This window comes from Enoplosus armatus, chromosome 3 (genome assembly GCF_043641665.1).
Source record: "Enoplosus armatus isolate fEnoArm2 chromosome 3, fEnoArm2.hap1, whole genome shotgun sequence".
Taxonomy (NCBI): Eukaryota; Metazoa; Chordata; class Actinopteri; order Centrarchiformes; family Enoplosidae; genus Enoplosus; species Enoplosus armatus.
Genome location: NC_092182.1, coordinates 2,963,338 through 2,988,863, shown reverse-complemented (window position 1 = coordinate 2,988,863; position 25,526 = coordinate 2,963,338). Strand labels below are relative to the sequence as shown.

Sequence of the window (25,526 nt, the reverse complement as noted above, 5' to 3'; positions counted from 1 at the left end):
GAAACTGTTCTTGTGGCGTAAGGTTTTGGTCTTGATGGACTGCAGCCTCTTGCCAGAGGGCAGTGTTTATGTCCAGGGTGGGAGGGATTGATCACAGTCTTTGTACAGGCCCTGGAGGGATGGCAGATTGCAGCCAATTACCTTCTCAGCAGAGTGAATGACACACTGCAGTCTGCCCTGGCACTGGCAGCAGTGTACTAGATGTTGATGGAGTTTGGTGTAGGAGTGCGCCATCAATGACTTTGGCAGGTTGAAGTTCTTCAGCTGCCAAGGAAGTACATCCTCTGCTGTGCCTTCCTGGTGAGACCTTCTCACTTGAGGTCCTGAGTGATGACGGTGCCCAGGAAGCGGAAGTCCTGGGCATCACATAGGGCGATGGTGGCAGATGGGGCTGGGTTCTTTCTGAAATACACAACCATCACCACTGTCTGGGATGATGGCAGAGAATGGATATTGTGGTAGTGGAGGAGGGGGCTTCTGAGGTGGGCAGTTGAGCAGTGGCCCCACTGTGGTGGAGGAGCAAGAGCTGGTGGATGGAGTCATGGGGACCTGTCTTTCAAATCAACAGTACAGCTCATTCAGGCCGTTGTAGATGATCTGTCTGAGCCCCTGCTGAGGCGCTGCTTACTTTAGTGTAACAATAATCCAAAGTAGCCTCCATTTAATAAACTCTCCGTACTTTTGGAGGTCACGTGTTGGATTACCTTTGTTAAAGTCGCAGAGGACAATAACTAAGTAGTGCGGGTTTGTCCGCTCCACGCACAACATCTGGTCGGCGAGCTTGCGCTGTGCCTCCTCCACGTTGGCCTGCGGTGGAACAGGAACACAGGCCAGTATGAAGGACGTAAACTCTTCAGGGAGCAAAAAGCTTTGCAGTTGATGAAAACAGTATTCTGAAAAGTTGTAAGCCTGCCAGCTGCAGCACAGTCCGATATAGACCCACGCACGCCACGTTTCCGTGATGCACTAAGCGGAAGATGAAGAAAAGTTTCTGTTTTTTCCCACCAGCAGTTGAAATTCTTTCAGTTTGTTGCACAGGGATCACACACTGGGGAGACATAATGCTAGTAATAGTGTGCAAAGTGTTCATAATCTCGTCTCTGGTGAGAGAACCCCAGGTACTGTAGCAGAATACCGAATTAACAAGCAAAACAAGGCAGAACAGGGTGCACCAACACAGTCTCACCATCCTCTGTGCCATTTTTTTTAATCTTGGCTGTTGTATTTCTTCTTCTACTGGTCATGAGATCAGAGATATTGGCTTTGGAAATTCTGATGAATTCTGATTCCCGAACCTGCTTTTAAGCTTCTCTCTTTATGTATCTCATGGCTGGGCGTGTGGAGCTGGAGGCATGAGGCAATTAAAAAAAATATAAAGCTGGACCAGTTCAAAGTTCAAAAATACGCCTACCAGCACCTCGAACGCTCACTAATTAAAATGCTGTATCTAATTTGCTTGATCCGTATGCAAACAAAAAAAAACTATTTCCGTGCAAACAACAACAAGGAGCAGTGACTTCCCGGAGTTCTTTGTCAAGAAACAGTGACACTAAATCACATGTGATTGTGACATTTCTGTTTGTGTCAAGGTACATTTGGAGAGAGTGGGCTAAATGTGCCCCCCCCCCCCCCTGCGTCCAGGCTCCATGCTAAGCTAATTATCTCCTGGCTCTAGCGCCACACGTAACTTATTTTGAGATTGGTATCAACCTTTTCATTGAAGTTATTATTATTCCCGAAAGAAAATGAAATACCAAATCACGTTATGAACATTTTGAACCTTTGTTGCTGCTGGAGAACTATTATTGTGTCTATAGCTTGGAATTTTAATGCTGCCTATACTATTTAAAAAAGTGTCCCAGTGACGTTTTTTCACTGAACTGACTAATTATTCATATTTTTCACTGATGCATTGTTTATTGAACATGTTCTTCATATGTTGGGATTGTTGGTCATGTATTTCTAATATTCTCCTTTCAGTTCTATGTTTTTATGTAAAGCCTTTGCTTTGCTGCAGCAATGACCCAGTTTCCTCATGGGGATCATTAAAATTTCATCTTATCTCATCTTGTATTTTAATTAGATGTCTGCGTTGCATTCTCATATTGTGTGTTTTTTTGGAGCGAGTGAAAGTGGCTCTCACTGGTGTACGGCGGACCCAAAAAATCAGCAACTCAAAAATCACCACAGGACGTGAGTTCTGCCTGGCACTTACGCTTCTTGTCTTTACTCCTCCGTCTCCATCCTCTGTTTCTCTGCCATGCTCGCTCTCCCCCCGCCGGCACCAGTTGGAGTCCTTCTACTCGATCTTCACCACGGAGCAGCAGGACCATGTTAAGTCGGTGGAGTATCTGCGTAGCAACTTCAGGCCCATTCAGAGCTTGGACAACCGGCAGGTCTTCAAGTCAGCAGTCAAAGACGCCTGGCTGCCCGACCTGACGGACAGCGGCAGCGGGCCGTATGGCACGGAGGCCTCCAAAGGTAGGGGTGCTGAGTTTCAGATGTGCACTTTGACTTTTGCCATATCACCATCAATGTCCTCATTATGTAAGAAACCAGTGTCTACACAGAGCCCCCTTGACCCTACGCTTAGAACCTAACTGCACCAAAACTCACCGAAATGATTGTACTTGGTACCTTTACTTGTTTCCTTGTTCAGTATTTTTAAATTACTCGCCGATGCCACAACCCACCATAGAATGGGGAAACACCCGTCAAAGTAAAAGTCTTGAAAATACGAAACATCGCCGCTTCTAGCGATTTGAAATGATATTTTTATTTCTAATGATTAGCTCATGAATGAATCATTCAGTTATGTTGTGATAATAATGAACAGCGTCGTCCTGATGGTGCTGCTTAAGTATTGAAAGGAAATACGAGATAAATGATGTGTTCTTCATCTAATGTGTAGATTTATTTGATATCTTGAGTTCTAAAAGTAGGAATATATCGAGGTTCGTTATTTGCGAAAACAATTGCGCTGTGGTCTTGCGCATAACATCGACTACATTACTGCTTTGAAGACCACAAACTGTTCGCTTTATTCCTATCACATTTGAGCATGAAAATGTGGCGCTCTCTTGAGCTCAGTGCCATCTCTCTTTCTACCCACTGATCTATATAGCATCATTAAAGGTTCCCCTCTTTTCTCCTTAAACTGCTCCAATATTCTCACATTATGGTGATATTTCTTAATGTTAATAAATGAGGGATATTCAGTGTTGCTCATATGCCTGGAGGAAACTGATTGTCTCCTCTTTGTGTGTGTGTGTGTGTGTGTGTGTGTGTGTGTGTGTGTGTGTGTGTGTGTGTGTGAGAGTGTGTGTGTGTGTGTGGTCTGGGCTAGCTCTGTGTCATTTCACCAGGGAGCTGGGTAACTCCCCTAGCATAAGGCAGTGGGAGGCACACCAGCCATCCTCCCACTCCTGCCTCATTACCACTCAAACAACACCACATGTTGTGCAGTGTGTGTGTGTGTGTGTGTGTGTGTGTGTGTGTGTGTGTGCATGCATGTGCTTCTGTGTCTATTTGGAAGTGTTCGTGTGGCCTAGCACCTGTGCTGTGTCAACTGCCCTAGCAGGAATTGTCCCCTCCCTTTCTTCATACACACTTCCATATGGTCAACTAGGAGAGAGGTACATCACCTAGATGTTCACACACACACACACACACACACACACACACACGCACACACTGTACATGTGTTGTCCTGGCGCAGTGTGCTGCATGCTCGTGCAGTATGTCCTTTAGCGCTGCAGTGGGGACAGCTGTAAGCAGATCTATAAGGCTGGCAAAGGAAATGCAGAAGAGGAGGAGGAGGAGGAAGGATGGATGGATGGCTGTGGGGAAAAAAAAAAGGCAAAGAGGAGAATTAGAGCCGAAAACAGAACAGGCAGAGAGATGTTCAGACAACATGCCTCCTACACACCCTCTGCAACATGCTACCATAGCTACGGTCGCGGCTGAGTGGGCTAACGATGGAAACCTGTGCATGCATGTGAGCGTCCACCCGGCCCATAACCCCTCTCCGCTTCCTCACCTGACAACACAACATTACAGGTGGTGTTGTAGAGTGCAAAAACCTGCACCTATACCGCAGCAGCCGAATCACATGAGTAATTTACCTTGCAGCCACCCCTTCCGGTGCTCATTTGTCCCATTTTACTGTGGCTCAGCCTGAACACCTTCCTCCGGCGAGCGATTGTTCGCCACAATGCGTCATTTGCTTTTGGGTCCCTGAATGCCTCGCGTTTAGTCACGACAGACATAGGAATACGGAAAACAGAGAGGAAGGGCGTTTTTTTGGCCGTCGTCAAGGCCACACCCTGACATTTTGTTTGAGGGTTTCATCATCACCGGTGCGTCCAGTACAGAGAAAAGGTCTGTTGTGGTTAAACTAGCTTAACACACTGGCTGGAGGCAGGGGGGACTGCTAGCTTCTTTTTTTTTTTTTTTTTTTGCAAAGAGATGAACAGTCTAAAAGCATCAGCGAAGATGAACTCAGCCCCCTCCCCGAGTTCCCGAGTTACTGACTGTCGGGCCGATATCAGAGGAGCTTTCCACTGCATGCCATGAGCAGGGAGAGATCAAAACATGAAATCTATTATTCCCACATAGTGTTGAAGCACTTTAAGAGCACACAGACGTTGTAAGAGTGTATATATATATTAGAAACAAGCATTTATAACAGCTTACTTGCACAAGTATCTAATGACTCGTCTGCTAGAGGTTGTCTCACAAGGACTGTTATGAAATAACTCGACTTGTGCCACAAGCCGGCCTATTTGCATTTTCCGAGTATTTTAAGTGCTGATGTTGAAGTGGCGAGTTGGTAAAGTCAGCTAAGTGAAATCAATAAATTATACATCATAAATTATGCAAGTCATGTTGCAGAACCTCTAATGGAGCCAAAAATAATCAGGGACGGCGCACAAGTCATGTTTATTGATCTGAGACGGCATGTCGAGTCACATTGCTAATAATGAAAGTTTAACTTCATAATGTGCTTGCGCTTACATTTTACGGCGCATTACATTTGCGCTGTTTATGAGAAGTGATACAATGCATCAGTAGGCATTACTGTGCTCTTCCGAGCATGGTCGTAAAGCCTCGTGGATTCCCTCTAAACCTGCGCCCTTGCAGGACGATGCTCAGTGAATATGGCTATAGAAACTGATGGATTCTTTCCTAGTCTATTCACTTGAATGGGATCAGTCAGATTCCAAGCACACACACGCACATATATATATTACCGCAGAACCTTTATTATAAAGTATGACCCCCCCCCCCTCTCTATTGTTCTAAATTGCTGCACAGTATAATCAGATCAGATCAAAGTTAGCTTAGCTTAGCATGAAGCCTGGAAGCGGGGAGAGAGGTAGCCTCACTCGGTAAGAATGTAAAAAAACAACCTTTAAAGCTTGCGAACGAACACATTATACCTTGTTTTTGTTTTCTAAGAAGTAGTACCACACTCTTCGGGGTCCCCCATAATTCCAACAGCAGAGGTGGAAAGTACCTTTTACTCAAGTACTGCACTTAAGTGCAAATTTGAGGTGCTCACACTTTACTTGAGCATACTTCCATTTTCTGCTAGCGTTGTACTTTTTACTCAGTTTTAGTTTTTTTAGTTATTAATACATTCAAATAACTAATAAATGAAGATGTATCATGATAGATTAAGCTACCCTCCTTTACCAGCAACATTAAAGTGACGAACACATTAATGCATCAATAATTATAATACAATAATACAATATATTATATTATTCTAAAAGTACCAAAAGTTGAAGTACTCACTATGCAGATTGGCTCAATTAAGTATATTTTGATGCATACTTTTGGACTTTTGCTTAAGATCTGAATACTTTTTAATGTAATTTTCTGTTTTGTATTGAAGAACATCTACACTGTCACATTGGTGTCGGATGTATATTCTCTTGTCAAGTGATAAATAATTGAAATATTCACGTGTAATTTAGCTTTCAAGTGTTTGAACCAAGCCGATTTGCGCAGGTTACAAGTTCCTTTTACTAAAGCAGTAAGTGACACTAACTGACTGAATGTACTTATTCTTCACCCCTCTGCCCGCTTTTTAGATTTTTTTTGTGCCTGTTTTGTTTTAGGTCAAGGTTAGGATGTCCGAGAGCTGAATTCTGTCGATGCGTAACATCAAGGGAAGCACCAATAACAGTTTTACAAAAAGATACAAGTACCGTGACAAGTAGTTTGAGCAACGCAAGTGTCTGTCTAAGTGCTACTCAATTTGCAGTCCTTCATGCTACCGAGTGGTTGGCTATTATGAAACAGTGACACAACAGTGTCGCAGATGCGCAGCACACAGATGCGGGGGGGGGGGGGGGGGGGCACATAAAAGTGACAGAGTTAGTGTGCAGCAAAGCTCATGCCACCATCGTGCATATTTATGACATTAGTACTAAGGAAAAGTTGACATGTCAACTAAACGTCATCAGTAATGTACTGTAAATGTGTGCAGCAGTCATTGCTGACTGGAGGTCAGTGTTAAAAGATACATCTTCTCAACAACCTGCCTCTAAAGTGTTGATACCGAGGGGTGCAACACTATTCCACGCAGTTTGAGGCAACGTAGGCGTCCTCTGCATGCATTTCTTCGTCGGATGACTGCCCTGCACAGTGCTTAATATTAGCAGTTAAAGTTGGAGTTTTTGTGTCCAGCTTAGGGCATCTCAGTGGGTACTGAAGGATGAGAGGAAATCAGAAGTGGAAAATAAATCCTTCCCCAACTATGCTTTAACACTACAAAGGTACTGCAGCACTGAGGGTTTTGGCTGCTCAGGAACTCCTCAAACCTTTAACTGCACACAACTAATAACAGTATAAAACAGGATTTGGGCACCAGCCTTGTTTTTTTTTATACTATTGGTGCATGTCTAACAGCAGCGGAGCCTGTCGTGACTGAAAACCCCTCTGCCGACCGACCCACAATCAAGACCCGGTCATCGATCAACTGTGGTCAACGCGCTGCAGGGTCAAAGATGTCCTCTCCTCCTCCATGGGGCTTCTCAGAGAGAGAGGAAGAGAGAGGTGTCCTCTGTGGGTCTTACCTGTGTCAGACACCCCCTCTACCCATGTTCCGTTGGGCCCTAGTCTCCATCACTCACTGCCAACCAGAACCCCCCCCCCACCCCCATGTGTTTGTGTGATGGACCGCTTATCTTTGATGAAAGCCGTAAGAGGGTCTCTTCATCACCCTGCCAGACACACAGGGCTGTGTTGCACATAGGAAATATCAGTCGTAACTATTCTGCAAAAAAGTAGTGATTGCACAAACACACACACACACACACACTATACAGACACACACACATACAAACATACATACATACAAATTATAGCCCACCCCTTTATCCAAGGATTTATCCAGAAAATATCACAATTCAACCCCACATGTATGCTGATGCACAATTCATCTCATATTAGCACAAAAGGCGTTCTGGTAGATCACTCATACTACAATATTAAATAATACCCGCAGACATTTTGGGAAATATCCTTCTTTGATATTATCTTACCCTGATTAAGATGATCAATTGGATCTCTGTGCGTATATTTATTATTGCGTTTATTTTCAGGCTGACTTTGTAACATCTGTCCAGGGACTTAAAATAATACATTTTGGCTAACTCTGGCGCATTTACAGCAAAGTTCACTAACCACGGAAGTAATGTGTTAACAGTAATATATTACTCATTTAGCTGTAACAAAGTTACTTTACTTACTAAGAGGATTTGGGTAATATTATTACATTTACTATGTCAAGTAACGCGTTAGCAGTGGTAAAACTAGGGCCGGCCGTCCGGGGGCCAGGGCTGTAGCGGAGCACAGGGCAGCGGAACACGGCACAGGAGGTTCCAACCATAGACTGTATATAAAGATGGCCGACGCGTCTCCACTTCCTCCCACTGTGCAAAAATGAAGCCAAACTCTCCCGGATATGGCCGCTGCCATGTTGCGCCGGTGCCCAATTGCGAGCTCACCGCAGTCAGTCTCAGCTGTCGATTTTTACAGTTTTACACACCTCTGGTGAAGTGTTTACCAGGACCTTTTACTGTGTAGTCTACTCCTCTAACTGGGTAGTGGTATAAATGGTCTAACTTGTGACACACACACACACACACACACAGAGCATGCCTGACTGCGCCCAGGTTTATCTGTTAAATACGTTTTCCCCGCATAGAGGTCACTCACTGCTTGACTTCCAAACGGCGTCCGTGCACGTGCATGTGTGTGTTCTACTTTTGGCAACGTGTGTGCTTTGTGTTCATGTGACTAATGGCTTTAGTAATGCTGAGCCACATGGGGCTCGACTGCGGGTTATGAATAGAAAAACTCCACTGCAGCTCTTTATGAGCGAGCTAATCAATTCGGTTCCACCAGGCACGTGAGCCCTGTTCTCAATCAACCCATGTTCATCATCAAATTACCTTACTCATTTGCATAATATGATACAGTGTTTGGAATAATCATTATGTGCATTGTTCAACGGTTATACGCTACTCCCTTTTTTCCAACAGTGAGTAGTGTAACGAATTGCTGCCTAACATAAACTACAGATATGTTAAGACTAAAGTATGTGGTCACCCAAACATCCCTCCCGTATGTGAAACATGTCATTCCATCGTTAATCTGCTGCTGTAACAGCCTCCGCCCCTGTTTGAACGCTTTCCGCCAGATTTTGGAACCTGGCTGCAGGGATTTGCACCCGTTCAGGTCCGACACTGATGCTGGGTGACAAGGTCTGGCTCACAGTCGGCGTTCCAGTTGATCCTGAGAAGGTGTTGGATGGGGTTGAAGTCAGGGCTCTGTGCAGCCCAGTCAAGTTCTTCCACAGCAAACTGGGAAAACCATCTCTCTCTGGGCAGGGGGGGGGGGGGGGGGGGGAGGGGGCATTGTCACACTGTCGCCACAAAGTTGGAAGAACACTATTGTCCGAACTATCATTGTACACTTTACCATTAAGATGTCCCTTCAAGTGGAGCAAAGGGACCCTAGTCCAAAACCATGACAAAACAACCCCAGACCAAAAGTACACAGAATCAGAGTCAGTTTTATTGACTAGGTTTTTACTAAGTAGGTTAATTCTACTAACCCTAACCCTACTGTAAATTGTCATATAATTCAATTCAAATAATGGCCAAGATCATGCTAGGGAGTGGCCAGCATGGATGTAGGCTAGTCACAAAAAGATCTTTCTTCTAATAGCTTATATATATATATCATCCTGCTGCTTTAGGTCTCTCACTCTCTAATTAATTCCAGTCACTCCTACTCTCTGTTGTTAAGTCACCATTTCTGAAACGGATTACTTCCTGCAGCTGTTTCACATTAAAAGCCTACCAGGGATAATGTCATTTGAGTTGCTAGAAGACACTTAATGTGAGACATCTGTACAGGAAGCTGACGAAGCTGGACAATAATTAGAGAATGACAACAGCGTTTCTGGAGATAAACTCAGGGCAGGGAGGACAGGTGAATTTGACCGTTGACCATGCTGATGCGTACGCCACGCTGAATTTATCAAGACATCAGGCAAACGTGGAGGAAAGCTGCGTTGCCTTTGCATCGGCGGCAAGCACTGGGGGGGGGCAGATCAGAAAACGGGGAGCATATGTGATACATACAGGGGGAAATGAGAAAAGGCCTGTCTTATTTAAACCTGCTCCAGATAAAGCCCCCCCCCCACCCCCCACCCCACCACGCTAGTATTTGAGAATTGTCAGTAATAACTATGAAATATTCAATATCTGGAATGAAACAGTCCATCTACATTATTTCCCCGCCGAGCAGACAAACCTCACTGGTCAAACAGAGACATCTAGTGGTCAGCAGCAGCCATCGCAGGGCCGGTGCTATCGGAGCGAATGGAGGTTTAGTATGCAAGTAGTATGGATTGTTAAATCCATACTGAAACTTACAGTGTTTGCGTGTGTGCCTCCATATCTACCACTGCCAGATATTTGAAGGCAGAGCAGGTTGGCTGCATTTTGCCTGAAGGCGACTATACATGTGTTATTGGACCCTTTAGACAAAACCTCTGTGTGTGTGTGTGTGTGTGTGTGTGTGTGCGTGCGTGTGCGTGTGTGTGTGTGTGTGTGTGTCTAGATCACCAGAGTGTCTCACAGCAATATTAATAACCCATCATGAATACAAGTCACGTTCTCACACACACACACACACACACACACACACACACACACACACTCTCTCTCTCTCTCTCTCTCCCTCTCTCTCTCTCTCTGTGTATTTGAAAGATAAGCTGAGTCGATGTATTCTGTCATTAAATTATCTCTCTTTGTCTCTTCCTCCCTTTAATTCTCATTGTTTCCTTCATCCTCGCCTCACATCCATCCTCTCTTCTGTATCTTTGCTTCCTTCCTTTCCCCATTTCCTATATATTGTGCTCCTCCCTTTCTGACCCCCCCCCCCTTTCTTTCTCTCTTTCCTTCACTTTGTGGTGTCTCCACCCTTCCCTTCCTCCTTTGGCTGTTGCCTTTTTTCCTTCCCTCCCTCCTCATCGCTGTCCTTCCCTTCATTGCTCTGATTCTTTACTCCATCCTGTCGTCTTACATGTCTTCCTCATTGCTTTCCTTCTTTTTTCTTCTCTCCTACCAATTCTCCCTCCCTGCCTCCATCTCCTCTGTTACCCCTCCTTTACCTCCTCCCTTTGTCTTCTTTGCTATATGTACTTCCCCTTCCATCCTCTATCTTTATCCTTTCTTTTCTGTCGTCCTGCATTTCGTGCTCATCCTTAACCTCCTTCCTTGCCCCTTTTCCTATCTGACCCATCTCACCCTCATTTTCCTCCTCCGTCCTTCCGTCTTATTTCCTTCCCTTCCCCTCAACCTTTTTCTGTCCATTTCCCTCTCCATCCCTCCTTTCTTTCTTTTGTTCCCGCCTCCACCCTCCTCCCAGTGTGCAGCAGCGCTCCCATCAACATGAAGGTGCAGCACGTGAACGGCAGCGCTCTGGTGGTGCGCTGGGCTCGTCCGGAGGTCACCTACCACCCGCCCATCCTCCACTTCCTGGTGTCTTACAGCTGGACGGCCCACGACGACAGCTACGAGGAGACGCACCTCACCGACGGCAAACACAAGCTGGTGAGACCCGGAGGGTTAGCCCGATATAACGGGTCCATACTGAATCTTGTGGTTATTCCACCCCAACAAGGACTGAACCGAACACATGCCATAACATATAACATACAGAGGGTCCCGATATTGGGAATAAAGCGAGATTGCTGCTGACATCGCGGGACGGCAGTGATATGTGTGTGAATATGTCTCTGTTTTGGTATTCGCTGCCTTATTGTCGCATGGCAAAGCAGCTGAAAAGTGCAGCCTTGTTTGAAAAGGCCAAATGCTGACTTGTGTTGCATTCAGGTGCGGAGGGGAATAAGTGTTGTATTTGGTATTAAGGATTTTTTTAAAAAATAGGATTATGATTCTAATTAATATATATGTTGATCCACAAGTCACGCGACTGATCAATGGACTATATGAATGAAACCACAAACAACCTCAGACACTTCCCTGATAGCCAAAAAACCATTTGGCGAATACACATGGGACGTGTCCTGTGTTGTACGTCCAAGGAGATCGACAGACAGACAGACAGACAGAACACGTCATTTAGTTTGGTTTCTTAGCCTGCTCACTTTTCGTGGTTGTAAACAGTGTGTTTGTGTGTGTGTGTGTCAAACTCCAACACAGACAACAGAGGACAGAAGCAGCACGCCGCGTAAATGACACCAAAACGCGGTCGAGACCGTCAGCATAGTTTTTTTCATTACGGGACAGTACGGCGGATAGCATGCCAACATTCAGTAGCCCCCACCTGGTGGAAAAGTCACGCCATGCCATCGCAGGCAGCAATTACATTTACTTCTAATTATATTGAACAAGTCACCATTAGCAGGGTGAACACATGTTTTGTAGGAGACCGGGTTGGAATCACAGATCAGATGCAGTCAACATTTCAGCCACACACAGCTCACGCATGTGTTTGCCTGCACAACAATCCAGCAACCCAGATTCAGGAAGCGTTGTCTTTGGCGTAAAACAGTGCGATCCTGCAAAAGTGTCTGCATTCGGATTTGTAAAATGTATGAATATATATGGGGAGACACTAACGTGCGCATCAGGAGAAGTGCTTACGAAACGTAAAAGCCATCGGTGCATTTAAAAGCACATGCACACTCATTGCTGAACATCAAATATGGGTGCATACATAATGAGCTCAGTGCTTTAAACCCTGTGCTTTTTAAACACACTCATCCTTCCTCTCATTCCACACACACACACACACACACACACTTCCAGCCTTTCTCTGATGTGCTTCCTTGGCCTGGTTTGTGTGTGGGGGGGGGGGGACTCTGTTCTGAGTTTTCTGACTCTTAGCTGTCGATAGCCCATGTTTGTACTGCCATATACTGCAGAAGCAGAAGAACAATGAATGCTCTCAGTTCAGGCCTCATCACACCACGGCGTTTCAGGCTTTGTGAGCAAGTCCGTGTGTGAAGTTACTTTCGGTGGAGTTTATTTCAGCCTCCAACCGTGTCAGTCCACGGCCCGTCTAACACTGAAATCAAGCAGCAGCCACCACGGGTGAATAATGAATGAATTGTGAATAATTAATATTCAAGCCAGTGCTGCTATGTTTCATACTGTTCCTTGAAATCCATTGATTTTCGTTTAAAAAAAAATACAAGCTAGTTTTTAGAAATGGCTGGTCTCAAATAAAGGTCAGTGAGAAACATGGGGAGTAACAAAATGACCAATTACCTGCAGGACAAGGACATAACAGAGTCATGTCATGCTCGTCACTCACTTTCTTTCCCTTTTTAATAAGAATTCTGAATACTAAGATTTTAGTCCCGGTTGAGTTAGTGAAGTCTGTGGTTACTGGTGGTAACAGCAAATGTATTTCCATAACACCGCTGCCAGAGTTATTGCTGCTGTTGTTTAAGAGGACCTATTATGCTTTTCCTTATTTTCTGTCATATATACAATGTCGGACATTCATACCAAACGTTGCCAAAGTTGCCAAATCATGAGGTAAACGTATGTAGGCACGGATGTCCTTATATGGTATCTCTGCTCCAGGCACAGAAGAGATGTTAATGTTTAAGTCAACGTTGCATAGTAACGTTAGGTTTACAGCTTGCCGGCCAATCAGAAGAAAGGGAGGAGGGGCTTAAAGAGACAGGAGCTCAAACGGCTTGTTTCAGACAGAGGGTGAGCTGAGGGGCCGCATGCAGGGCCAGTAGGAGATAAATCAGGACTTTTTTTGAACTGTGACTCATGCAAAGCTGCTCTAGTGGAATCACAAAATGAGAATATAGAGCTGGAAATGAGCACAATAGGTCCCCTTTAAAGGAGAGAATTATTTTAAGTCTATCTTGTACATTGAAAGAGTTATTGGTTGCTCCTATGTTCGTGTGAGGAATGACTCCCCACACCCGACGACTCTCTCTCACCGTGCACAAACCCTGGATATATCCTTTAAAACTCAACTTCCACAGAATGATTGATTATTGTTGCCGAACCACTGGCAGGTTTTTAATGTGAAACAAATAGAGGAAGTGTTGAGTTTGTATAAACATCTGCGAAGAGCGAATCAAACATGGTAAATGTTGGATCAGACAAAAAAAAACAAAATATGCTCAGAATGGGGAATTAGAAGATAAAGACCTGCCTCAATGAAAAGGCCGTCTGCCTTCAGTTGAGACAGAGCCCCTTACTTATGATTTTGCATGAATGGGGATTTTTGTAATTGTCTTATTGGGGCTTAAAGGCACAAACTATTGTGCTTAATGGTGCCTCCCCAATCTCTCGCTGTGGATGTTTTTCATGTTGATAATTGGCAGCTTTGATACAAAAAGTACAGGCCTCCAAAAACCCCAAATGGGTCATAGTCGGAGTCCAGATTCCAGATCGGCCAACCGATCAACTGATCATCAGCCAATAATCAGACAACCCCCCCCCCCCCCCCCGAGCCCCGACCACACACCCACTCACACAACAAAGTGCTCCATATTTCCAACAGTGGCTGCTATTGACTACTTCCTTTTTGACTTTCCTGTTGCAGCTTTTCTTCCCTCCTTTCCTCTGTCATTGAATCCTGTCTTTTGTTTTTCAATGCCCCCCCCCGCCTTCATCCCCCTCCCTGCTGATCCATGGCAAGATGAAAACACACCACTCACCACTCCAGTCTTCAGCCATATGTTATTTGGTTAGCTTGATTAATGGACTGTTATCTAACCATATCACTGTGACACACTGCCCATTTTAACACATTTTAATCGCCTAGTATATTTCCACGTGTACAGATATCACTGTCCAGGGGGGTTTTCTGATGTGACAGTGAGCTAAAGTCAACTCTATTTGCTGTAATTGTAAATTATGACAAGAATAGTTCGGACTAACAAACAGTCAAATGCGGTTGCACTGGGAGGGAAGCATGTGCAGTGGGTGTGTGTGTGTTATTACAGGAAAACAGAGGATTTTACATCATCACAAATTTGTCTGCGAGGGCCTTGAAAAATCTAATAACTTGTTTTGGAACAAAACTGTTTTGATGCTTGCAAAATAAGCACTGATTGCATCATTAAAAAATATGAGCTTTCTGTTTAACAAAGGTACAAATGCGCGCAGCTTTGGCTAAACATGACTTGTTGTGGGGAAATAGGTCAGCAGAGGTTTTAATTAAGTAGTTATTAATTTGTCAGGGGACAACAGCTTTTGATCACAAACACGCGCACATGCCGACATACACACACACACACACACACAAACCAAGCAACATCCTCCATCAGTTCCATTACAAATGGTCTCATCAGGAGCCAAAATGAGCTATGAGAGAGGGCTGTGGAGCAGACAGGAGGTTTCATTCCCTTACATTGTGGTCTGCCGGTTGGCTAGCGGAATACTAATGCTAAGCTGAAGGGGATGCAGGGCTGTCAGCCTGTGCAAAAAGCATGACCTTGGGCCAGCGAAAACAGGAACGGCTGCAGAAAAGGGATCAGAGTGCCCCCTGGCTGTGGAAGCAGCATTGGCTTTCAGGGCTGGGAATCTGCCATGACGAGAGATAGAGGAAGAGAGAGGTGGGAAGTGTTTTATCCTCCCATCATTAACTCAAGAGACTACCCCCCTCCTGAAATCTACTTCACTCTCCCTTACCCTTCCTCCTCTTCTTCCCTGTGCCATCTACCACCCCCCCCCCCTTCCCACACACAATCTTTTCCTCCCTTCTTCCTGCCAGCCCTTTGATTCTGCTCTTATTCCTCATATCCTCCCTTGACGCCTCTATCTAGGTCACCACAGGGACTTACATGGCTTTGGGACCCCCAAATCCCACACACATGTCCCCCCTGTCACATTCAATGAAGAATGCCCATGTAATAAAACACTCTGGACTGGACTATTTTATGGCCAATGCCACTTGTCAAGAAGGGGGAGCAAACGAGGGGAACGGGTTCCTCACTTGATTCAACAGGACAGAGCTGGCATGAGTCAGGGAATAGGGGGTGGCGGGTGGGGGTGTAGATACATAGAGTACAATGATGTGGCATATGAATAAAGATATTAGTTTAATGTGATAAAAGCTCAGCATAATTATCTTTTTATACACTAGCCATCTGGAGTGAATGGAAATTGGGCTCCTATAGATCCCCTGAGTGAATGCCGCCGAGCCAAAGAGGCTGTCGAAAGGGGATCTCCAACATTACCCGAGTGAGTGTACCTTGTGTGATCGCACACGTAGAAATGGATAATGAGCTGGATGCAGTGAGGTTTGAAAACTGACCGACAACTTGACGGTCAGTAAAACCCATGTGTGCCCAGTAGAGGCAATAAGTCGGTCTACCAAAATGCTGTTATGTTCGTTTAAAGTGTGGCATACATTGCGTTAACACTCCAGGGCCGAATGTTTTTGTGACTTAATGACACGCCTCATCCTATCATTTGAATGTACGCTCAGTTGTCAGCTTATTAGGCACACATTAGACTTATGCAGTCTAATACAACAGTCCTGTAATAGATCCTCCCTTTATGAAATGAAGGTTCTAATGCTCAGTCTTTGTTGAAACTGTCTGAGAGAGGTGTTGATACAACTGTGTGACCATTGGTCATGATGAGAGCGCGTTTCTAATATTTAGTCTACGCCATAAACATGGTGGACAAATATTAGAAACACTAACGCATGAGCATTATGAAGGTAGCATGTATTGCAAGGCTTTTTAATTCAACCTTTAGCTAGGCGTATCTAATACATTGGCAACTGAGTGTAACCTATATTCCCATTTCCATTTTATATTTAGCAACAGGAGCCCTGTGTGGGTGCACTTAGGCACAATGGTGCTTTGAGCGAAATGCTAACATTGGCATGCTAACATGCTCACTATGACAACATTAAGATGCAGATGTTTAACATGAATAATGTTTATCATGGTCGCCATATTAGTACAGCGTGCTAGCATGCCAACATCGTGTAAATTAGCACTAAACACAAAGCAGTTCTGCAAGTATTTGGTCATAAACCCAAGGATTAGTAGTTTTTACAAAGTAAAGCGCCTTTTTACAGAGGCACTATCACTGCCTAGCCAAACACCAGGATTATCACATTTATTCATCTCTAGTCTTTAACGTGTCCTCATGCCCTGCCTTTCCACACTAGTGCCTGTGGTCCTTGCAGAGTGATGTGATTCCAGACTCCTCAGACATTCTGTGTGTTTATCGGCTGCTGTTGATTGCCACTGTACATTGGAGCCCTGAGATGTTTACATGAAATCTTTTGATTTACTCGAATCTTTGCCACCCATCTGTGTGAGAGCAGGAGTCAGCTGGAAGCGTGAATTCTGCACAGCGTTGGTGTGAACGGCAACACCCGCTGAGCTGAGCAGGGCATCACCGTCTCGCGAAATCCATCAGTTGCACGTCAGACGTTCTGTATAGTTCCGCGGTGCACTTGTGGCGATGATATCTAGTTCCCTAGATTAAAGGAGCTGTGTGGCAATTCACGGCTAAGATGTGAAAACTTATATAATGATCAACCCAGTTCAATTTTATTTTAGTTTCCGTTCCAAAGGCAGGCTCCAAGAGACAAAGGCAAAAAATACAGTATCGAACTCCTTTAGTCTCTGTTAGGCTTCGGATGGGATTTGGAAACAACGTTGAATCCTCTGTAGATCATCTCATTTGGGAGGAGGTGCAGTTTTAGTCTACTAGCCTTCAGTCCTCTGAAGAATGCACATTTATAGGCCAATCGTGCTTTGAAAGGAGTTGCAGCCTGAACTGGGACGTGGCTGCTATGGTACTGTAGCGATTGCATCAAGGCATAAATAAGGTTGCCTGGGTCCAGACCTTTGAATCCACCCGCTCCACGAGTTGACTGATTCTGGTCTGGCATCATGTCATGAAACAGCGGCTTCTCGGCTGAAGTCAAGCAATCAATCCGATGAGCGTCACAAGGGGGGCGAGCGATTCGCCATTCAACGCCACGGGCTGGACTAACGCCATTGTCAAGTTGTTGTCAAGCATTGTCAAGATTCAGGCGGATACGTTGGTCTCTAGTGATTGCGTTAGGGAAAATCGAATCCCCCCTCCCCCGCGGGAATCGGTTAGAATGGAGGCAATGTCAGGCGGAGGATAGAAAATGGAGTGAAACGAGAAGACAGTTCTGTCTGATATCAGGCAATCCATGAGGGATAGGGAGCTGTTCTGCCTGCATACAGTTTCTGTGGGTTCATTAGAGCTTTACCTCTTGAAACCATAAAACGGAGCTGAGCATGATATCTTCCAATTGCCTACTGTACCCTTGCACTTTGTAACCCAGTGTGAGATTGGGATTATCTGCAGTGATAAAACATTTTATGAGACGTCTGGCCGATAAATTTGTCAGACTTGATTAAGAAAAAAGACGAGACTTTACCAATGTAATGAAATTGTCAAAAGAAGAATGAAGCCGTAGAGGGATAAGGCCAGAGAGTCCAATATACCATTAAAACAAGGCTCGAATTGATCTCTTACTGGTTTCGAGATTAGACTTGCATCCCCCCCCCCCCCCCCATGTGATAGAGATGGATAGCAGAGATGACTGCATGATCCAAAGCAGCGGGAGTTCTTTCTATTATGGGTTTTTTTACACAATAAGACGACACTTTGTGAGGCCGTATCATTTGGCGACTACCCCAGTGCTGCAGTATTTTCTATTTAAGTGAGTTTATGAAGGTGAGCTGATGGGCTTGAGGACGACATGTTGGGACCCCCCTATACTAAGCCAGTCAAGATCCTGGATATTAGTGTTGTTCACGGGGGAGGGGGGGTGGGGGGAGTCTCGCAGTGTTGCGACGATGACGATCATGCATTTCTTGAGAAAAGGGAATCTCAGCTGAAAGGTCTGCTCTCCGGCTTCCTGAGCTTTCAGCAGAGACAGGGGCTCCCATCTCCCCCCACGCATAGGATCACCTTGTTGCACATGACTGAGGAGCCACATTGGGATGATGATGATGATGATGTGGGAGTGACCATGAGGGAAATGAGAAAACTGTAGAGGCTGTAGAGAAATAATAGAGTGTGCGGGGACGAGATGGCCTTTCTGGTCGACCTTCACTGTAGCTTCATTAGGAGAAGGCCAGGCTCTTGTTGTTGTTGCTTTTTGACTCCTAGCTTTTCAACTGCTTAAGCTGTGTTGTGTCATACTTTTTGATATATAAGAACTAGATTTATACTATTTATATACTAGAAGAAAACCGGGAATATCTTTTTCATTTTTGGCCCATTTTGAAAGCTTAAAAATGTTGTGTGTGTGTGTGTGTTTGTGTCCAGGAGGCCGTCATTACTCCCGTCTCCCCTGATGTGCTGTACCTGTTTCGAGTCCAGGCCGTCTGCATGAATGACATGCGCAGTGACTTCAGTCAGAGCATGCTCTTCAGAGGTAACACAGTAACACACACACACACACACACACACACACGCATCTTAGACCTCAAGTGCTCACGATTGCTGCCACATTATCTCTAATGTCATCACAAATGTCAATATGAGCATCGGCGTGTATCCCTTTCATGTACACAGCCGTCTCCCCACATGCCGCGCTCACATTTGTGCAAACAGTATTATCTGACAGTTAGGATTCTTTTGATCGTAACATCACAAAATCACACTCAGGTTATTTATGTGAGCTCATATCAACAGCTGCAGGCTAAGGAAGAAGAACAGAAGGGAAGGGATGAAAAAAGGAAGAGCGAGCCGCTGAAATGCAGATTTGATGAGATGCATTAAGTTCATATTACTACATTAAGTATTCAGCGCCTTGCTTTTACATTCTGTCACATTGTGATTAATGTGTGTTACAATGCACTCATGGATCTCTTATGGACTCCCCCTTCAAGTCGAGTGTCGCCTCGTTGTCTCTCCTGTGGATTATCCTGTTTGTTTTTTGTTTAAACCCTCCTTTCCCGTGTTTCAGCAAACACCACCAGGATCTTTGAGGGGACGAGGATCGTGAAAACTGGAATGGTAAGGGAAGCAGAGGTGACTCACCGCCATTGTCTTTTCAGTCTTTATCCAGCAGAGAGCAGTGTCTCTGTTTGCATCATTCCTCCCTGTGTGGACAGGAATGTCTCAAAGGAAAGTATAGTCAGGATTGGAGAGGTTATTTGTTAAGATTAATTATGAGACAGGATATCATAATTATGTCTGCATGCCTATGCCTCAATCTTCCTTTACTTTTGCAAAAGCCTACTTAAATATACATAGAATTAAGTAACAATACTACACAAACTCTGATGTTAGATTTTGGACTCTTTTAACAATCAAATTTGTGGTTTTATATCTTAATCCCTAACCCTAACCCTATCAAATTCAGGTTTGAAATTGCGGGATACTGTGTGATCCCTTAAGGTCTCATTATGCTTCAAAGGAACTAGTTTGTTTGACACGTCGTGCAAAGACATCTACGGGCAACGGTGTTTCAGGTGTTCTGAATGGCCACACTTGGCGCAGCGCAAAGCCTGCTGTCTCCCCTCAAAGGCAGTCATGGGGTTGCGCCCGTGCACAAAAAAAGATGACAGAAGTAGTTATTCATTAAAATAAAGTAACGTTTACCTGTGAGCCATCATCATCATCATCATTATGGCCTTAGTGTAGATAACAAGTTTTGAGCAATTTAACCAGAGTGAGTTTTCCTTCTCAGATTGTATTATTTAGGTACTTTGAGGTCACCAAAGAGGTTCAATTATCCAGTACTTGATGAGACAAAAAGCAAAACTTAGAGAAAAGTCAGAGACAGTAAACATGATTGTGACAGAAATGCATCGTTTTCTTTCTTAACACCTTTAATCATCTAGTCTTTAAACCAATTGTCTTGGGCCTTGCAAAACGTTAGCAGATAGCGAGAAGGGAAATAGTCAGCCAATAGTAGACTTATCCCAACAGCCTACATCCAATGAGTCAGACTTATCATCTGGTGATGGGAGATTTATTTTGGGCCCTTCTGGCGGGTCCTGACTTAGATCCAACCTTAGACGACTGAACCCTTAAATATACTTTAAGGGGTTTAACTCCTTAGTCCGTCATGTCAAAGTTGACTGAGGAGGAAAAACAAGAAATGATTTCAAATTCTAATCAGTAAATTGTTTCTTTCTCAGCCGACGGTGTCTCCAGCCTCCTCAGCCGACATGGCTCCCATCTCCTCTGGCTCATCTACTTGGACCTCTTCAGGCATCCCCTTCTCCTTTGTCTCCATGGCGACAGGAATCGGCCCGTCCTCCAGCGGTAGTCAGGCAACGGTGGCCTCCGTGGTGACCAGTACCTTACTGGCCGGCCTGGGCTTCAGCGGCGGTGTTATCTCCTCCTTCCCAAGCTCTGTTTGGCCGAGCAGAGCACCAACCCATAATCCCACCCCCCCACGCCAGACCACCGAGCCCGCCAAAGACGCCACCGCCTCTGTTGTCGCAGCAAAAGATAACAGTGAAGCTGGGGGTGAGGACAGAGAGAACAGCAAGGGTCAAGGAGAGGAGGGAGAGAGGGAAGGGGAGGATAAGGATGAAGATGAGGAAAAAGAAGAGAAAGACGATAAGAAGAAGAGGAAGGGATCAAGAAGGGTGGGAAAGGGAGGGAGAAAGGCCAACAGCACAGCGGTGAATGAGTCGCCCAGCGAGACACCGGACGCCACTGCAAAGGAGAAAGAACAGACCGAACCAGATCCAACTAACATGCAGCCTAATGTAGAAGACCAACTGGAGGTGTATACCCGTAATCCACTTGACTCTAACCCCTCTACCACCACAGAGGCAGCAAATGAAACGGCAGCACTCCCTGCCCAAAAGGACCCAGCAGTGACACTCAGAGCCAGCACAAGGGGGGACAAGAAGCACTGGCCTTTCTCCTTTCATACTGGTGAGTCAACTAATGTCTTAAAGCCTCATGTAAACAAGCAATTAGCTTTGATTCTTTGCACAGCAAGAACAAGAAAGGTGGAAATGGAATTTGCAGAACTGCTGAATTATCCACTTTCCTTGTCAAGGAAATGTTTCATCTCGTTTGATGACATTGGCTGCAGATATGTGAGCCAAGTTTTTTTTTTTCTCTTCCAAATGTCCACAATCTGTTTGAGGAGTACCGTCTTACATGAGCATAAAATTAAATATCTGGATAAGGTCCACAGTGAACATTCAGAAAGTCCTCGGAAGTACTTGTCTCTCTCCGAAAGGCACTTCCTTCATCAAGCGCTCTCCAGTCAAGGATCCAGACTATTTGAAGGAATCCTTAGAAATATAATCATCCAAATGTCAAATGTTTATGTCTGAAGGACCTCTTAATGTGAGGTTCCACCGACAAAATGATCATATTTCTCAACGTGGAAAGACAGTGATACCTGGGGGTCCTTTTAGTGCAAATAAATAAAGTAACAATGCATACCGATGTGACAGAGAATAACAAACTCTCTTTTCAATGTTTCCAAATGCGCTATCTCATTTCAGTGGAAAGTAATAGGCAGATGTAGGAGAGTGGCTGCTTTGATCACACTTTAATTCTCTCCACTGTTATCTCCTGGAGGTGCGAGATCAATGGTTACGCAGTTCTTTTTAGATTAAGAAGAAGAGGGATGTGGACAAAGCAATCTACTGCATCAGCTGGCTCTGGCAATGTATATGATACTTAGCAAATGATAGCCTCGATGGGTCCCAAATTTAAACTTGCAGTTTCTTTTATTAAAACTGAGAACTAAGATTAAGTATTTAAGCCACACCCCAGCGAACGGACCGACATCTTGACTGAATAATATTTTACTTTTCCATTTACAGTATGTAATGGTTTTTTTCAAGTGAAATGACCATGACTGACAACGTTTATCAAATAAAGGTCAACTACGTATAGTTTATCTGTTTAAGGGTTGTTGTGAAAAAGGTTTTGGAACATGAACTAAACAGAGTTGGATAGTAGAGAGTTGAGTGTGTTGTATGCAGGGTAAGAAGTGGGACTGGGCTCTTGCATAAAGGCATATCCAAAGGTCTTAATGTAGTAAGTGGTGATGAATTGCAGTGATTTAGAGTTGATGAATTGCAGTGATGTAGTGTAAAGTGTTAACAGAGTTCCAGAAGGAGCTGAGAGCAGACCTAATGCTTTTCCCCTTCCTGTTTCCCCCCTCCTCCTCCCCCCCCAAGCCAAGACTTTTAGCTGGGCACTGCATTAGCCAAGCCAACACCATGGGACATCAATCTAATTTCAAGTGCTTTGAAACAGTCTAAGCGCAAGACCAGGCATTATGAACAAAAGCAATCTTCAGATATTTCCCAGAAATGGCTTTCGCAATCTCTTTGTCAGAGCACATTTGGCAAATTTTATTCAGTTTGAGCTGGAGGGACTCAAGGGCAAAAGCTTAAAAGTTGTTACACAACTTTGTGGAAGTGGTAACTGTATACCTTCTGCTCTGAGCCTCTGTCACAGGAAGTGTTTTCATGCTGAGTGCATGCTCTCAGTTCTTCAGAAAGCGTCAATCTTCAGCCTATAAGCCTCAAACAACTACAAATCCCAGTTTTCAAGCCAGAGACACATTGGCTTCTCCTAACAAATGTGTCTGGCTCCATTTTAGATGTCCGATTCTATCGGAATGTGCGTAGCCTGGCCAAGCAGCAAAGACGTTCGCTGTTAGCTTGCAGGCTAAATTTTGCAAATACGCCAACATCCGACTGCTCGCTACAATTAGCCTAGTGCTAGCTTACAGTATCAAACACATGAACCACTTGTGTTAAGATAACATTCTTTTTTGACTTTTGAAAACCTGGCGCTTGTTTCGGTATTTCAGCCGTCGTTGCTTTTGGTTCAAGGAACATTTGACATTTTTATTATCACAGCTGACTTCTGGGGACACAGAGAATCCGCCAGATCCGGCTTTGACTTGCAACTCGAGAGCAACAGGACTGGCAACACGAGCAGTCAAATGACCAGACAGTTTAAACTAAGCGCCAATTTAATGTAATTTACCTAAACCACTTGTGGTACTTGTACTTTATTCCAGCAGTAGTTGCTTTGGAGATTAAGATTTTACACACAAAATAATTCGGTCAGTTTCAAAATGAGTTCTATTTCACCCCCAGAAAAAAAAAACATTAAAATTCCGATTACATGAATGCATCTGTAATGATATTTCAATAATATAATATATACCACGATACTGTGTGAACTTTGGACTCCCTCAATACTCCCTGTGAGCTTTTCTATAATCTTCAGTCCACCTTAGTAACACTGTAGAAGTGGTGTGTTTACTGGAGCCACACAGTGGGGACCCTGATTCAGCAGCCTGGGGAACTGACTGCCCCCGCCCCCCCCCCCCCCTCCCCGCTCTCCCTCTCCCTCTCCCTCTCCCTCTCTTCTTGCTCTGATCTGAGTGCTGGCCTACTTTCAGACATGGTGAGAGGAGATGAGGCTTGCAGGCTAGACTCAGCTGCAGGGGAGAAAAAAAAAAAAAAAAAAAGCCTCTGCTCCATTTATAGTTACATGTGTGTGTGTATGGTGTGTGTTCGCTGTGTGTTAGTGCCTGTACAGTACGCGTCTCACTGCACATTAGTGACTGGCTGTGTGTGTGTGTGTGTGTGTGTGTGTGTGTGTGTTATGTGTTTGTGAACTGCTGGCAAGGGTTTATTTCTTTTTTCTAATTTATTTTTGGCAAACCTCTGTAATCGTAAGAGAAAAGCAGAAGGAAAAGAGAAGGGAACAGAGGGAGGCAGCATCTCTGGGCATCTTTTCTGTGTGCACTGTGCATGTCTCTGTGTGTGTGTGTGTGTGTGTGTGTGTGTGTGTGTGTGTGTGTGTGTGTGTGTGTGGAGGGAGATGCAGTGTTAGTGAAGATGCGAGCCAGCTGTGGTGCAGTGCAGGGGCCCGGCCTGATGTAGCGTTCGGCTCCAGGCAAAGCTGCAGATTGCGAGGCCATGGGGGCCGGCATCAGCTCCAGCAACGCCACGGCTGCCGCAGCTGAACTGGGTAGGTGGTGGTGGTGGTGGTGGTGATTAAGGGCCGTTAAAAGCAAATCGAATTGAACAAATGGCTCAAATTATCCAGAGCGGTGTGTTGTTTTGATGCAGTTACTTGGCTGCACTCCCTCAAAGAGTGTGTAGAGTGTGCAAGGGCTCAGGGCAGGGAGGACGCCAGCTGGGGAACGGGCCTGGCAGTTTGTACTGATCTGTATCCATTTTGATTTATTTGATGGCTTGAATTTGCCGCAGCACCCCTCAGTATTTCACCTGACATGAGGTTAAAGGAACAACCTCATGTTTTGGGAAGCATGCTTGTTTGCTGCCTTAAGCCAGCATGGGATGTTAATCTGTTTCATCTCTGTGTGTCCTGTGTTGAGCCTAGCTTGGCGAATGAGCTGCGTCCTAATTCCGCCCTGCAAACGAAATACCGCCAAAGTATACGTTATGCACTGAATAGGAAATGAAACGAGACAACGAGACAAAGGATGTCAACAAACTTTTGGAATGTAAAATTCGGAATCCTAACAAGTGTTTCCCAGGATTTTATACCTTTTCAGGGTCTGTCTCACCATCATTTTTCCAAGCAGTTAGTTAGCTACTTAATTTTTGGACAGTGGTATACAGTTATAACCCTAACCCTAACCCTTTCATTTTGTCAGTTTTTCAGTGGGAGCCTGATTCGATGGTTTGTTCGGTGATTCAAATAGGTCTGGCTTTGTGCCGACCGATGGCCATTCCGCCCGGTTTTAGAAGCAGTGGACCAATCAGAGCCTTGAAACCAGGATTAAGAATAAGAGACGGCTTCTTCCTACATGGCTAGCGACATCCATGAAAAAAAATAGTGATAGAAAAATGGCAACTAAAAAATGGCCACAGGCTTGGATGAGATCAGCACAGCTGTACAGGCTCTAAGTCCACTCACAGAAATAACTCTCAACTCATTATATTTCCTCCGTCGGCGGGTAAAAAAATATTGAACGGCTCCTATGGCAACCGTCAATGGCGTACACAC

The 25,526-nt window shown here is 44.8% G+C and overlaps 1 protein-coding gene across 1 annotated transcript in view; it reads left to right on the top strand.

Moving 5' to 3' along the window:
- LOC139282603 (receptor-type tyrosine-protein phosphatase gamma-like) overlaps positions 1 to 25,526 on the top strand; it is a 357,625-nt gene that overhangs the window by 300,193 nt on the left and 31,906 nt on the right. The window contains exons 8-12 of the mRNA XM_070902394.1: positions 2,289 to 2,481; positions 10,954 to 11,138; positions 18,864 to 18,972; positions 19,507 to 19,556; positions 20,687 to 21,437. Coding sequence (XP_070758495.1) covers positions 2,289 to 2,481; positions 10,954 to 11,138; positions 18,864 to 18,972; positions 19,507 to 19,556; positions 20,687 to 21,437 — 1,288 coding nt within the window. The remainder of the gene's footprint in view (positions 1 to 2,288; positions 2,482 to 10,953; positions 11,139 to 18,863; positions 18,973 to 19,506; positions 19,557 to 20,686; positions 21,438 to 25,526) is intronic.